At 41.7% G+C, this 16,982-nt stretch overlaps 2 protein-coding genes across 2 annotated transcripts; both read left to right on the forward strand.

Moving 5' to 3' along the window:
- Positions 1 to 6,291: 6,291 nt before the first annotated feature.
- Positions 6,292 to 7,332, forward strand: LOC308278809 (melanoma-associated antigen B5-like; the record flags this gene model as incomplete). The annotated part of the gene is made up of 1 exon (XM_080718823.1): positions 6,292 to 7,332. One exon carries the CDS (start codon positions 6,292 to 6,294, stop codon positions 7,330 to 7,332), a length of 1,041 nt encoding a protein of 346 aa, XP_080574949.1.
- A 3,819-nt stretch (positions 7,333 to 11,151) lies between these two features.
- LOC308278810 (melanoma-associated antigen B4-like) lies at positions 11,152 to 12,165 on the forward strand (the record flags this gene model as incomplete). Its single annotated transcript, XM_080718824.1, has 1 exon — positions 11,152 to 12,165. One exon carries the CDS (start codon positions 11,152 to 11,154, stop codon positions 12,163 to 12,165), a length of 1,014 nt encoding a protein of 337 aa, XP_080574950.1.
- Positions 12,166 to 16,982: the final 4,817 nt, after the last annotated feature.

A 16,982-nucleotide genomic window follows, 5' to 3' on the forward strand; every position in this document is an offset into this window, starting at 1 on the left:
TGCTGCTTCTCGAGTAATTTGAAACTGTTTACGAAGACCAGCACTATTTTGATGATGTAAAGAATGTGCTCGCTGAGCTTGTTCCAATTGAGAGGGGCAGACAAATTTTGTAGCATCGTCAGCAATTTGATTACCTTCTGCCAAAGGACCAGGTAGAGCAGAATGTGCTCTTCTATGCCCAATATAACAAGGATGTTGGATGCCCTACCATTTGATGAGCCATCAGTAAATACCAAGACCGCTTGAGATATGGGAGTAGCATGAATTATCTTAGGAAATATAAGAGCATGTTTATTAACAAACTGTAATAATTTATCATGAGGTAACTGATTGTCAATTTTTCCAATAAAAGATGCAAAAGCAATAGCCCATGAATCAGCATTTTGAAAAAGCCATTGTACTTGTTGTTTAGTAAAAGGAACACTAATAAGTGAAGACTCTTTACCAAAATATTTTATAGATTCTTATCTGACAGAACACACCAAGCAGGCAACTAATTCCCAGTATGGCATTAATACCAAAATATTTTATAGATTCTGATCTGACAGAACACACCAAGCAGGCAACTAATTCCCAGTATGGCATTAATACTCTGCTTGGAGTAGTGGGTAAATGTATCCACATTAATGGTCCATTCTGCCACAAAACAGCAGTGGGCGTACGTGCTGATGTTAATATATAAGCAGCCCATTCTTTAGCATAGTCAATGTACTGTTTTCTTTGACATTCAATAGCCAATTCAACTTTTTTAAAAGCAGCACGTCCTTCCTCTGTTAAGATCCGAGAGAAAGTTGGGTCTGAGTCTCCTTTTAAGATATCAAAGGTTTTAATTCTCCAGTAGTAATATTTAAAGATGGTCTTAGTCAATTAATATCTCCTAAAAGTTTTTGAAAATCATTTAACGGTTTTAAATTATCATTATGTAACTGATTTTTTTTAATTTTAATTTTTATTTTTTTTGGTGGCACTGGGGTTCCTGAAAGCCCTTCTACCTCCGGGCTACACTCCCAGACCTATTTTATATTTTTTTTTATTTGGAAACAGGGTCTCCTAAGCCAGCACACGCAGCTGGCTTCGAACCTGCGTTATACTCCTGTCTTTGCCTCTCAAGCCCGGGGACAAGCGTGCGCCACCACGCCCGGCCACAAGCTGTTTTTAATTCTTTTAATTGTTTGAAAGGAAAGGGTCTATGTCCTCTAATCATGCCTCCTCGACCATCAGGGTCTTCAGTAACGGGGAAAACTCTAAATCCCCTAGTATCTGCTCCGTTTTCTGCAGCCCGATTTATAGCCGCTTGAAGTGGTGATATTAAAGATAAAGGTTGGTGTTTTTCAGTGCTTTGTTTAGCAAATGCTACAGTTGGAGAATTTTGAAGGTTCGTATTGCTGATAATAGGAGAATATTGTTGAGGTCCTTCTTTTTCACTATTTGAAGGAGCTATCTGATCTAAACATTTAAAGTCTCTATGGCTACTTCTAATTGTTTTATACAAAAAGTGGGCTCCAGAGGTTCTGGAATATCAGGATAAGCCCCTAACTCATTTCTATGGAACTGAGCAGCAGTTTCCTGAAGCCGCTCCTCTTCTTCAGTTTCCTCATCTTCCTTAGGAAGTGAAGGCAAAACACCTTTGTGTTCTATCTTAGTTTTACTTACACCAAGCATATCTCTTAACATCTGTACAAAACACAAAAGACTATTTTTAGACCCATTGTATATTACAACTTCCACATTACTCACCACCACCACAAGTCGTCGAGTGCGCTCTCTTTCTCTTCAGCGGTGTCCTTCACTGCGTCCTCAGTTTCAGAATCTCCCCGTACGGGCCACCACCTGCCGGAGCCAGCCGGCAAAAGCACGGGTTCTGAAGAGAGGAGTGAGGATGAAAAGAATTTTATTCAATGAGTTTTATTCATAGAATACTTCATTCTCTCATGGAAGGATCGGCACTACACTCCTGGGTCGATATCTCTACTGACCGATCCCAGTTTTATCGCTCTCATCCTATTTATACCGCTCCCGGTCAACCAACCCTCATGACGTCACCACCTATGTGCGCAACGGTCAAACCAATCAAGCCTGTGCAGTCACCACCTGTGCGCTTAACGGTCAAAGCAATCAATTCCACCTGAGCTTCTCTCAGACGTTGAACTTTCCATGACCCCAAACCTTATTGGCTCTGGGCAAAGGACAGTCAGAAGTATTCTTAAAGGGGAAAACCTTAATGGCTCCCAACAGTTGAGAATTTACTATGCAGAGTATATAATTTGTCAATTACATGACTTTCACAATCACTGCTTATATATGGGTTTGAAATTTACAGCCTTAGTATTTATAAGACAAGTCACAACCCATATTGTTTTTATGATCCCCAACAAATAACGTGATAGGGGATAATTTGGAAATGTGAAAGAACCTCATTAAGAAATAGTTGACAACATGAAGTGGTCAAACAACAATACTCTAACATATAGTTGACTGTATTCTTTTTTAACCTGATTGTAATGTTAAATGAAATGTACTGATTTTTCTTAATTCTTTCAAACTGTACAAGAAATTCAGTATCTTAATAAAGTCAACTTCTTACTCATCCTTTTTTTTTTACTTTTTAACTATATTTCCAAACTTTAGTTAAGCCAGTTCTCATAAATTTTAGAATCTAGCAGCAGTTATAATAAAAAAGGAGTATAGAGATACCATCTAATATACGAGCACAGGTAAGCAGAAGGGATGAAGGAGGGTAAATTATCTGAAGAAGGCACTTTTAAGCTTTTGGGAATTGAAAGTCTCTCAAGAGGAGGGAATTCAAGTGAAATGCATGCCATACTGAATGAGGCTCTATTATGCTAAGCAAGGGTCAGACCCTCAGAAGGTGCACCTCAGTTTAGAGAACCTCAGGTTAGAGATGCTAAAATAAGTCAGGGATGGGAAATAAATCTTACCATTCCTTTGGAACTGTTAAGTGTACTGGACAGAAATCCTCACCTATGCAGCAATAGAAATGGTCTGTGCCAACATGTAGGCAAACATGATGCAGAAACTATACACTGAATATTCAGGGAGTTTCTGAGAAATGTGGACCCTATTTTCTTGAGATTAAATGTCCTTGAGCCACTGATCTGTCCTCCTTTCCTGGGCTGGGAGACCCATATTCTGATCCATTAAAAGGACATTTCAAAAGGGAAACACCCTAATTGTCATGATGTATATTCATAAAATTATCAAATTCAGTTGCTAAACATAATGAGGGAGTGGGAGGGAAGGGGATGGAAATTGGGGAAAGAAAAATAAGTGATGTGAGCGTATGATTACAATGCACCAATCAATTTTAAAAAAGGACATGTTAACTGGGTTGCTTAGAATGTAATTAGCTAATCTTAGAATGCTCAGTTTTGGGTGGTGATAAGTGTAATGAAAAATAACAAGTGCCATGGGTCATAAAGCATCTAGGAGGAGAGGTGGTAGGTCCTTGAGAAAAAATGGAAACTTTGAGTTGCCTATAGCTGGGTAAGAACAACCTCAAACCCAACCTATAGAATATTCTATGGTAGGGATATACTACTTAGTGTCATTTGCTCAGCACCTTTTCAGCTGGTGTGCCTTTCTATGGCATTTAATCTTGCATTTTCTAAAAACCAAGATCGTTCAGGGATGGTTTACCATCTTGGGTCAAAATAATCTTACCTAATAACTGTTACTCACTAAAAAACAAAACTTTGTCCACTGTGTGCAGTAAATATATATATAGTATGTGCCTAAATTCAACATGATTGTTTATCAGATTCGCAATTATCAGAATTGCAATTTTCTCAGGTTAACAAATCTGGTAAGTGAAAACAGACTTAACCCTGACTCTGATTTCTACTGCACCATTCTAAGCCTAAAGCAGAATTTGTATAATTTATTGATTTTATACTCATTACTTCAAAATGTATTTTATAATCGGGTAGGGTACACATGCCTTTAATTCCAGTACTTGGGAGGCTTTGATAGGAGGATTTCAGGTTTGACACCAGCCTAAGCAACTTAGCAAGACTCTCAAAAAGCTAGCATGATGAGATACTGATTCAAAACTAAAAGGGCTGGGGGAGTGTGGCTTGTAGAGAGAATACCCTGGATTCAATCCCCAGTATCACAAAAATGTGTTCCAAGTGATAAAAAGCAGAACTTCAAACACAATGTACTGTTTTGAAATACAGAGCACCACAAATTAGCAGAGAAAATACTTAAATAAATATAAGACATGAATAAAGAAAGAGTTTTTGGTTGGCAATATCATTACCCACAAAGGCAATATCAGTAATCCTTAGGATATTGGGTAACTCGAAAACTCATTGGGCTAATACTTCTTTCTGTAGAAACGATGTACATCTGAGAAGTTACATTAGGGTCTAAATCTGGCTGGTGAAGAGGAGTTATATGTTTAGATACAGAGAGAAGACAAGGTATAGATATGTGCTTTCAGGTTTTAGGCTGTGAAAGCACAGCCCTTAATTTTTTTCTCTCTTGCTCTGCTTTCTTCCCCCATGGCCTGAGTTTCACAGGTCTAACCTCATATAGACTAAACACTGAAATCTCCAACAAACTTTGAAAATACTCAGCTGTTTTGGATCATAATGAGAGTATTGACTTAGACAAGAGCTCATGATCTCACTCATTTATGGAATCTGAAAGAATTTATCTCAAAATTCAAAATTTATAATTCTTGATACCAGAATCAAGGAAGAGTGGTATGTGGGTGAGGAAATTTGACCTAAGTTATAGTTAGATAAGATTATAACAAGTTACAGTTAGAGAGGAATAAGACATTCTGGTCTGTTATCGTACTATAGGGTGACTAGGTAAAATTTCTGTACTTAACCTTCCAGAGACATAGAAAAATTATTTTGAAAATTTATTAAGAAACAGTTTATATGTGAGCAGATTGATGTGCTTAAATGGATTTGAATATCTCACTAACTATACATGTTTCAAGATATTATATAATGCCCCATTAACATGTATATTCTTCTTTGATTTATAATCATTTACAAATTAATAAAATAGAAAAAGAAACCTCAGGTCCTGCAGGTAGTCAAAATTAGGACAGTGAGTGAGGACTGAGAACAAAATCTCCACAAAAAAGAGACCCATGTAACTTGAATCAACTCTGTGAGGACACAGACAGGATTACACACATGTGGTATTTCCTGAGTCCCCTCTATGGAATCTCAGGAAATAAGAATTATGGTAGAGAAAAAGAGGTATGCCATACCCTTCCAGGAATCAAATACAGAACTATTAGTGATATCAAGGGGACCAAAGAGCCCAGACAACTGACAGTTCACAGAGACTTCTGTCAGATTAAGCATTACAAGAAGGATCTCAGGAACATAAAAGCCTTCAGCACAGGAGATGGGCCTGTGTATAAAGCAAAGGAAGGAGTCCAAGTCTCAGTCAGGAATTAACATGAAGATCCTGAGAGAAAACTTCCGCAACTCTCCACCCTCAGAAATGAGAGGACCAAATAAGGACCCGCCCTTGCTGTAACCCCTGGATACCTGGGCATTGTTGACATAGTATGACATAGTCTGTGGTGTCACAAAGGAGTGAGGGACTTGGCCTGAGAGTTGTGCCCTAAGGTCAGTAGTGCCAGGATTTCCAGGCTGGTCCGAGGGTACAGTGAATGCTCTGAAGTCGAAGGGAACACAACAAAGAACACTTGGAACAACACTGAATCCATTCCTTCCTCTCAGTCATTGAGACCAAGACCAGGTAAGGTCAGATGAGAAGATTTCATATCTCCTGGGGGATTCTTTGGGGTGTTATTGTTCTTATTCTGAGGGAAGAGACTGCAGAGCCAGAAAAGGGGGAATGCTACACCATACCTTCTTCCCTTCTTTTGGGACCCAGGGAGATTTTATCTCAACATCAGAGTAGCAAAGGGGTCTCCCATGGCTTACCCCCAGTTGACATAATGTTTTGAAGGTGAAGTGAGGACCCCGCAACTTGGGAAACCTCCAGCCTCTGCTTTCACCCCAGAGTACCTGAGGCAGGGCTGGCAAGCTCTAGGCAAGGGTTCACTCTCTGTCCCTCAAAAACGTTTCAAAAGGACAGGGAGGTCAGGTGAACAGGAGCCCAGTGGGTTCCTATTGCAGTTCTCCTAGGGTAAACTACAAATGTAGCCTTCCTTAGAGCCATGGTGGGATTTCCATGCTGAAAGTTTACACGCCTTCCCAACCTCCCTCCTCTAGTGGGCCCTCCCAACCTGTTCTCTTACTCACTCCCTGCCTACTATTCCTGACCACAGCCATCATGCCTCGGGGTCAGAAGGGTAAGTTGCACAGGCATCAGAAACGCCATCATGCCCGACATGACTTCCAAGGCCCTAAGGAAACACAACCCACTGCAGCAGTGGAAGAGGAGACACCCTCTTCCTCTACTCTTCCTGAGGATATTTCCCAGAGCTCTTCTACTTTGGAGTCAAGTAGCACTGCCCAAGGGCCTTGCAGCATGCCATCCAGCACCAGCCCTTCTACAGATGTTCTTGCCACACGTTGTGATGAGGGTGATGACAGCAGAGATGAACAGCATCAAAGTTCCTCCGAGATCCCACCCTCCACTGAGGATGATTCTCTAGCTGAGACGGTGTATTTCCTGGAGCAGTTCATACTCAACAAGTATAATATGAGACAGCGCATTACCAAAGAAGACATGCTGCAGGTAATGGACCAAGAGTACCAAGACCGGTTTGATGAGATCCTTAGAAGAGCTGCTCATCACCTCCAGGTTGCCTTTGCAGTTGACCTGACGGAAATCGACTCAACCTTTCACGTGTACAACCTTGTCAGCAAACTAAAACTCCCCAACAATGGTAGGGTTCGTGCTGGCAAGGGGATGCCCAAGACAGGTCTCCTGATGACCGTCTTGGGTGTTATCTTCACCAAGGGCAACTGCGCTACTGAGCTAGAGATGTGGAATTACCTGAAGACGATGAAAGTCTATCCTGGGAGGAAGCACCGCATCTATGGAGAGCCCCGGAAGCTGCTAACCCAAGATTTTGTGAGGCTAGAATATCTGGTGTACCAGCAGGTTCCTGACAGTCAACCTCCAAGCTATGAATTCCTGTGGGGCCCAAAAGCATACACTGAAACCACCAAGATGAAAGTCCTAGAATTTTGGGCACGGATCAAGGGTACTGTTCCTAGTGCATTCTCCGAGCAATATGAAGAAGCACTGAGAGACGAAGAAGAGAGAGCCCGAGCTGAAGCCGCAGCCCGTCCTGGCAGCAGTGCCATAGCCAGGCTTGTTCCATGGCCACTTCCCATAACCTCTCCTACTCCTACTGAAGTCTGAGGCTTTGATCCAGACAAGAAACTGTGACCCACAGTAGGGGTTGTCTTGGAGATACAAACCAATCCCACAATAAAACATGGGATAATGGAAGAATAAAAAAAAGAAAACATGATCTATAATGGTTTTGCGCATTTCATTTTCTCTTTTGTTAGGTATTAGTGACTGCTTTATGCCTTGAGTTTCTTACTTCATTTAAAAATGTAGAGGAAATTAAATCTTAATAAGTTAGACTTCCTGCTCACTGTCCATCTTATTTCCCAAATATCAGTTGAGTATGCTTTTGAAAGCCTCTGTGCTAGTATAGTGGATAAAGATATAGCTTCTTCCCACATAATTTATTATTTTTTTACATGTTTGTGTTACTAGGTATTGAACCCAGAGGCAGTCTACATCCAACCTGCAGCCTCAGGTCTATTTTTATTATGTATTTTGAAACAGAGTTTCACTAAGTTCTAAAGGGCCTCACTAAGTACGGCAGGCTGGTCTGGAACCTGAACCTTATTTTTATTATTTATTTATTTATTTATTTATTCACTCATTTTTTTGTTTGTTTATTTTTGGTGGTATTGGGGGACCTGGAAATCCTTTTGCCTCTGGGCTATATTACCAGACGTATGGAAACAGTGTCTTTAATGCCAGCCTCCCAAGTATTGGGATTACACACATCCACAACCACACCTAGCTCTCCATAATATTTTACAAGTTGTTGCTCATAATCATAGGAGGAAAATTGTTAAGATATCCTCAATGACTTACAATAAATAAGAAAGATTGGGTTATAATGAGGGTAAATTGCCTGAGGCAAGGCATTTTGAATTTGGAGAAATTTCCAAAGTGATATAAGTTGTAAATTAAGTTTTGTGGCAGACATTATGAGGTTCTTGGATTTGTGAGCAGAGGCTCCACCCTCAGCTGATGTGTTAAAAAGTTGAGCGAGAAGACGTTACATGAAAAACAGTACTGTAGTGTTATACCTAACAATAAAGTCGCAGCAGGTCGTGGTGGCGCATGCTTGTAATTCCAGATTTGGTGTGCTGAGACAGGAGGATCTTGGTTCGTGAAAAGGCTCAGCTACTTAGGCCCTCTGCAACTCAGCGAGGCAGTGTTTCTAAATAAAAAAATAAAAAATAAAGCCTGGCATGGTGGTGCAGCATTGTAATCCCGTGCTTGAGAGGCAGCGACAGGAGGATCGCACAGGTTCAAAGCAGCCAGCCTCGATGGCTTAAGAGACCCTGTTTCCAAATTTAAAAATATAAAAATAAGTCTATTAATGTAGTCCAGAGACAAAAGGGTTTCCAAGATCCCCAGTACCACACACAAAAAATAAATAAATATGTAAATATATAAATAAATAAATAATAAAACATATGGCTGGGTTGGGGTGCTTAGAGGTAGAATGACCTTGGGTTCCATACCCAGTGCGGAACAAAAATAAAAAAAATAAAATAAACAATCCAATATTATGCATGGTTTTTGACATTTAGTACAACAGCAGCAACTTTAGTGGCCTTCCTACAAGTTCCCCTCTATCTGTGTGCTTTCAGATCAGATCCCCTTGCTGAACAACCATCTCTATCAAGGAGATCAGGCACAGGTATTGATTTTGCCTACCTGGTGGTTTTCTACTCCATAGAAGTTTTTGCACTTCTTCAAAGGAGTAAATCCCATCTTCTCATGGAAGCTAGAGGTCAATCTCATCCTCTTCCACAATCCTGCCTTCTACAGACCATGTTAATTACTGGTTCTGAATTCAACTCCCTTATGTCCCCATGTGGCATATCATGGCTTCCTTCCCCTGGCTGTGAGTACATGAGTACATATGATTCATGAACTGCTAGCAATCTCATCTGTACATTTTCAAGTGTTGTGTGTTTGGATACCACATAAATATAGCATAAAAACTCTTCTCTCACCAGTGGGGTTAAAAGGAGTTCATTAAACATTGTTTAGAAATTAATTTGGGATCATAGATAAATTATACCTAAAAGAAATATCTGCTTCGGGAAGTAAATTAGTGTGTTAGTGATACTATCAAAAATAACAACTCCGGGCTGCTGGTACAAGCTTTTAATACCAGCATTTGGGAGGTAATACTTGAGAATATTGATTCGTGGACAGCCTCAGCTACTTAGACCCTCCTCAACTTAGTGAAAACCTGTTTTAAAATCTGGACCTCTGAGGCCAGAATCAGATCCTGCAGAGGGGTTAGGACTGTGCCGACACCAGCGAGGCACAGCATGAGAAACTGAGTGAAGACAAAGTTGCCACATAACTCAAAAGAAACAGGACTATACAAACTCTTCTCCGGACACCCCCCACCCCTAATGTGCACTTAACTTACAAAGAACAGCCAAGTCTGGGAGGACCAGGTAGTCATGGAAGCAGTGTGTCAGTATTTGCTATCAGGAGTCTAGGAGAAAGTTTCAGTCTTGGGGAAGGTCTGGCCTCAAGTCAATAGAAGGGAGGTGGGCAAGTAGCTACAAGTCACCTAGGTAAGATACTTAATGAGGACAGAAGACACCGTCCATCCAGGAAAAGGGACCCCACAGATTCACCTGTATTGGGAGAGCCTAGGCATGGATGTTGGACTCAGCTTTCAACTACTTACTATCTCAAGAATCTCAGTGTAATGAGATCCTTGCTTGAAGACGGTTGACTCATCTCAACCAAGAGAGAAACCACAGAGCCCATACAAAGGTAAGGTAAAGAACTTATGTGAGTTCTCTAGGAACACGGCTCCCCAAGAACAAAGGAGGAATGACACAGCCGCACCCGGGTTGCTGTACTCGGAGGGCCAGGGTGGGGGACCGGAAGTAGAACCCCTGACTTCCTGTTCGCCCCCTCTGGGCCTGAGGCCTTGTCCGGAGAGGGACCGCTACAGAAGACCTGAGAGACACATCGAAGAAGTGTCCGGTGGTTTGGTAAGCACCCTGAATTATTAAAAAGTAAAATCAAAGCACCCGGTAAACTTCGAGAACCCAGAATGTGTTTTTGGAGTAGGAGGCGTCCCGGGGACACCAAGCGGCTTGCGCTGGTCTCAGGGTCCGCGGAGAGTAGTTAGGCCCAAAGGCCGGCCACTACCCGAGGGGCTCAGGTCGCAGGCTGGGGCATCGGGGCCAGCACAGAGGGACACCTGGGCCCTGTAGAGTTGATCAGAGGACCGAGGGGAAGACAGTGGACTCCTGCCCCCAAACTCGGGATGAGGGTGGGGAAGGCCCCAGAACTCGGCCTGTTTGGTCCTGGGCAGCCTGTCCGCAGGGGTCCAGCCCCAGGTCATGGCGAGAGGCGCGGTTTGGACTGGCCACGGTGGGAACCGACCTCCCCTGGCGAAGGAGCGCCCTTGCCTCAGCCCTAGGAGCCAGGTGTCCCAGAGTGAAGTGGCCTTGGCCATGCCCGCCCCGTTCTCCCCTCCTCCTCCTCCTGGGTTGGCACTGTGGAAGTACTCTGGAAATGTGCAGTGTTTCCTTATGGTCGGCACTTAGCAAACAGTGGATATGGTGGTGCTGGAGGTACTCTGATTGGCCTCTGACCCCTCAACCAATGGCCACTGCCTCTGGCCCCCAGTAGTTCCAAACTCAGCAGGCAGTCATGCAGGGGCCTAACATTCTAACTTCCTCCACAGGTTCTTGGCAAACAGGCCGCCAGAGAGCAGGAGCCTGGTGAGTTCCCAAGCAGGGTCCACCCGTGGCAGACCCTCCAGAAGGGCCTGGCTCTAAGCCAAGGTGCTCTTGCCCTGAGCACGGCACTCACTGTCATTCTCCCCCATCCAGGTTGCCGCCTTGCAGGCTGTCCGGCTTGGTGTCCCTGACTCCAGCCATCATGCCGCAGGGTCAGAAGAGTAAGCTCCGTTCCCGCGCCAAGCGCCAACAGGAGCATGGGGAGGCCCAGGGCCTCAGAGGTGCTCAGGCCACCACAGAGAAGGAGGAAGGCTCTCCTCCTTCCTCTCCTGTTGGAGTTCCCCAGGAAACCGAGGGAGCTCCACCCTCTAGTTCTCTTGATACAGGTGTTTCCAGTACAAGCCCTGAAGTGGAGGCCGAGAATCCGGATGCAGGTGCAGGTGCAGGTGCCGCTGGGGAGGAAAGTTCCAGTGCCTCGGGGGCAGCAGCTCCCACTCCGCGTGTGCGCAGAGATCCTGTCACCAGGAAGGCCAGCCTGCTGATGCAGTACCTGCTGGAGAAGTTCAAAACCAAGGAGCCCGTCACAGAGGCAGATATGCTGAAGGTTATCAACAAGAAGTACAAGGTATTGCTCCCAGAGGTCCTCAGGAGAACCTCGGAGCGCCTGGAGCTGGTGTTTGGCGTGGAGTTGAAGAAAGTCAGCCCTAGCGCGCAGTCCTACAACCTTGTCAGTAAGCTGGGCCTGTCTAGTGAGGGCAGTCTGAGTGGCAGTAGGGGCTTGCCCAAGACGGGTCTCCTGATGACCCTCCTGGGGGTGATCTTCATGAAGGGCAACCGTGCCACTGAGCAAGAGGTCTGGGAATTCCTCGATACGTTGGGGGTGTATGCCGGGAGGAGGCACTTAATCTTTGGGGAACCCTGGAAGCTCATCACCAAAGATTTGGTGCAGGAAAAGTACCTGGAGTATCGCCAAGTGCCTGACAGCGATCCTCCAGTCTATGAATTCCTGTGGGGTCCCCGAGCCTATGCTGAAACCAGCAAGATGAAAGTGCTGGATGTTTTGGCTAAGATCAATGATACTATCCCTAGTTCCTTCCCTGATCTGTATGAAGAGGCTTTGGAGGAGGAGAGAGAGCGAGCTGTGGGTGGAGCTGGCGCTGTTGGTAGGGCCAGGGCTGGATACAGTGCCCTGTCCCACAGCTCCTCCCACATCTAGGTGGGTCTGAGGTAGAGGTTTCACTAGATGCTTGAAGAGGAGTGGAGTGTTGGAGAGTAGTATGGCTTGGAGAAAACAAAACGCTTGTCTTTCTTGTTCATGTTTCATATGCACAACTTAGAGCTCTTATTGTTATTCATTGTTGCTATTTTTTATTTCTGAAGTATGTTTCTTTGTTGAGAATAGATCTTGCTACATAATACCTATAATAACCTGTCTCACAGGTAATGTTTTCACTTGAGGTTTGAAGCAGTTTTGAGTGTGAATGCTTTATGGGTTGAAAAAACAAACAGATAAGTTGAAAAATAACAAAAATAAAATGTTTTCCTCTTTTTTTTCCTCTCATAAAAAAGCATGTTAAAAACTAAAATAAAACATGTTAAAAAAAGAAAATGTGTTTTTTTTCTTTTCATATATGTATAACTTATTTAATTTTTGTCAAATGTGTTTCTTTGGTGACAATATATTGTGATTCAAACTATCTATAACACCCTGTCCCACAGCTCCTTCCAGATCTAGTTGTGTCTGAAGTAGAGTTTACACTTGATGTCTGAAGAGGAGTCAAACTTCTCTGGAGTGTGGAGGCTAGTATGTGTTGGAGAAAAATAAAACATTAAATAAAAAGAAAACAAAATGTCTCATTTTTCCCTATATATTTAAAATGTAAAGGTTTTTTTTAGTTTTTATTCATTTTTAAATTTCTGTCATGTGTGTTTCTTTGTGAGAATTTTTTTGTGCTTCAGACTAGCTATAAGATCCTATTCCACAATTCCTTCTAGATCTAGGGGTCTTACGTAGAGTTTTCACTTGATGTCTGAAGAGAAATCAACCTTCTGTGGAGTGTGGAGGGTAGCATTGCTTGGAGAAAACAAATTTTAAAAAATTGAAAAAAAGAAAAGAAATATTTGCCTCCTTTTTACCCTAATTTTGATTAGTTGTTATTCATTGTTAATTATTTGTTATTGATAAAGCATGTTTCTTTGTTGAGAATTTACTATGCAGACTGTATAATTTGTCAATGACATGACTGTCACATTCACTGCTTGTATATGGGTTTGAAAGTTACAGTCTTAGTATTTATAAGACAAGTCACAACCCATATTGTCTTTATGATCCATAACCAACAAAATGATAGAGGATAATTTTATGGAAATATTAAAGAACCTCATTAAGAAATATTGACAACATGAAGAGGTGAAACAACAATACTATTTTGACTGTATTCTTTTTTCACTTGATTGTTATGTTAAATGAAATATGTTGAATTTTCTTACTTCCTTCAATCTTTACAAGAAATTCAATATCTTAATAAAGTCAACTTCTTACTCATCCTTTTTTTTTTACTTTTTAACTATTTTTCCAAACTTTAGTTAAGGATCTATTCCTTGGAAATTTCCATGACAAGACTGGAGATAGTAATAGAAGATCCGGCCAGTTCTCATAAATTTTAGAATCTAGCAGCAGTTACAATAAAGAGTAGAGAGATACTATCTAAAATATGAGCATAGGTAAGCAGAAGGGATGAAGATGATAAGATTTAAAATGAAATCAAAGGGTTACTTATCTGAAGAAGGTACTTTTACGCTTTTGGGAACTGAAAGTCTCAAGAGGAGGGAATTCAAGTGAAATGCATGCCCTGGTGAATGAGGCTCTATTATGCAAAGCAAATGTCAGACCCTCAGAAGGTGCACCTCAGTTTAGAGCACCTCAGGTTAGAGTTGCTAGAATAAGTCAGGTATGGGAAACAAATCTTATGAGTTCCGTTGGAACTGTTAAGTGTACTGAAAAGAAATCCTCACCTATGCAGCAATAGAAATGGTCTGTGCCTACATGTAGGCAAACATGATGCACAAACTAAACACTTGATATCCAGAGAGTTTCTGAGAAATGTGGACCCTATTTCATGATCTTATATGTCAAGGAGCCACTGATCCGTCTTCCTTTCCTGGGCTGGGAGATCCATATTTTGGTCCATTAAAAGGACATTTTAAAAGGGAAACAGCCTAATGATCATGATGTATGTTAATAAAATTATCAGAGTCACTAAACTGAACATAATAAGTAGGGTTGGAGGGAAGGGGATGGAAAATGGGGAAAGACTAATGAGCAATGTGAGCATGTACATCTTTACCATCCTATACTCATCATGCTGTATGATTACAATGCACCAAAGAGTTTTAAAGAGGACATGTTAACTGGGTTGCTTAGAATGTAATTTATTAATCGTAGAATGCTCAGTTTTGGGTGGTGATGAGTGTAATGAAAAATAAGTGCCATGGGTCATAAAGCATCTAGGAGGAGAGGTTGTTGGTCTTTGACAAAAAACGGAAACAATGAGTTGCCTGTACCTGGGTAAGATCAACCTCAAACCCAACCTATAGAATATTCTATGGTAGGGATATACTACTTAGTGTCATTTGCTCAGCACCTTTTCAGCTGCTGTGCATTTCTATGGTGTTTAATCTTGCATTTTCTAAAAACCAAGTTCGTTGAGAGATGGTTTTACCATCTTGGGTCAAATTAATCTCAGCTAATAACTGGCACTCATTAAAAAACAAAACTTTGCCCACTGTGTCCAGTGATTGTGTGTGTGTGTGTGTGTGTGTGTGTGTGTGTGTGTGTACATAAAATCTGATATGTGCCTCAATCCTACATGATTGTTTATCAGATTCACTTTGAAGAGAAAAAAAATTGCAATTTTCTCAGCTTAACAAATCTGGTAAGTGAAAACAGACTTAACCCTGACTGATTTCTATTGCACCATTCTAAGCCTAAAGCAGACCTTGTATAATGTATTGATTTTATGTTCATTACTTCAAAATGTATTTTATAATCAGGTAGGGTGCACATGCCTTTAATTCCAGTACCTGGGAGGCTGAGATAGGAGGATTTCAGGTTTGACACCAGCCTAAGCAACTTAGCAAGACTCTCAACAACCTAGCATGATGAGATGCTGATTCAAAACTAAAAAGGCTGGCGGTGTGTAGCTTATAGAGAGAATACCCTGGATTCAATCCCCAGTATCACAAAAATGTGTTCCAAGTGATAAAAAGCAAAACTTCAAACACAATGTACTGTTTTGAAATACAGAGCTCACGGAATTAGCAAAGAAAATACCCAAATAAATTGAAGACATGAATAAAGAGGTTTTGGTTGGCAATATTGCCCACAAAATCAATATCAGTTATCCTTAGGATACTGGGGAACTCAAAAACTCATTGGGCTAATACTTCTTTCTGTAGAAACGATGTACATCTGAGAAGTTACATTAGGGTCTAAATCTGGCTGGTGAAGAGGAGTTATATGTTTAGATACAGAGAGAAGACAAGGTATAGCTATGTGCTTCCAGGTTCTAGGCCATGAAAGCACACCCTTAATTTTTTTTCTCTCTGTCTGCTTGCTTCCCCCATGCCCTGAGGTTCACAGGTCTAACCTCATATAGACTAAACACTGAAATCTCCAACAAACTTTGAAAATAAATCCTCCTTTCTAACGTTTTGTGCTCAGCTGTTTTGGGTCATAATGAGAGTATTGACAGACAAGAGCTCATGATCTCACTCATTTATGGAATCTGAAAAATTTATCTCAAAAGTTATAATTCTTGATACCAGAATCAAGGAAGAGTGGTATGTGGGTGAGGAAATTTGACCTAAGTTACATTTCGATAAGATTATAACAAGTTACAGTTAGATAGGAATAAGACATTCTGGTGTGTTATGGTACTATAGGGTGACTAGGTAAAACTTCTGTACTTAACCTTCCAGAGAGATAGAGAAATTATTTTCAAAATTTAACTATAAAGAAATAGTAAATATGTGAGCAGACAGAAGTGCGTTAGCCGATTTGAACATCTCACAAACTATACATGTTTCAAGACATTATATGAGGACCCATTAACATGTATATTTTTCTTTGGTTTATTATCATTTACAAATTAATAAAAGAGAAAAAGGAACCGAAGGTTCTGCAGGGACTCAAAATTAGGACAGTGAGTGAGGACTGAGAACAAAACCTCCTCAAAAAAGAGAGACCCATGTAACTTGAATCAACTCTGTGAGGACACAGACAGGATTACACACATGTGGTATTTCCTGAGTCCCCTCTATGGAGTCTCAGGAAATAAGAATTGTGGTAGAGAAAAAGAGGTATGCCATACCCTTCCAGAATCAAATGCAAAACCATGAGTAATATCAAGGGGAGCAAAGAGCCCAGAAGGCTGAGGTTTCACAGAGACTTATGTCTGATTAAACATTATAAGAAGGATCTCAGGAAAGTAAACGCCTCCATCAGAGGCTATGGCTTGTATAAAAGTAAAGGAAGGAGGTCAAGTCTCAACCAGAAGTTAAAATGACTATCCTGAGAGAAAACTTAGATAACTCTCTACCCTCAGAAATGAGAGGACCAAATAAGGACCCACCCTTGCTGTAACCCCTGGATACCTGGGCATTGTTGACATAGTATGACATAGTCTGTGGTGTCACAAAGGAGTGAGGGACTTGGCCTGAGAGTTGTGCCCTAAGGTCAGTAGTGCCAGGATTTCCAGGCTGGTCAGAGGGTACAGTGAATGCTCTGAAGTCGAAGGGAATCACACAACAAAGAACACTTGGAACAACACTGAATCCATTCCTTCCTCTCAGTCATTGAGACCAAGACCAGGTAAGGTCAGATGAGAAGATTTCATATCTCCTGGGGGATTCTTTGGGGTGTTATTGTTCTTATTCTGAGGGAAGAGACTGCAGAGCCAGAAAAGGGGGAATGCTATGCCATACCTGACATCAAAGCAAGTGCTGTGGGGACCATCTATTTCTAAGTAAAAG

The sequence above is a fragment of the Muscardinus avellanarius genome (genome assembly GCF_963383645.1).
Source record: "Muscardinus avellanarius genome assembly, chromosome: X".
NCBI classification, from domain to species: domain Eukaryota; kingdom Metazoa; phylum Chordata; class Mammalia; order Rodentia; family Gliridae; genus Muscardinus; species Muscardinus avellanarius.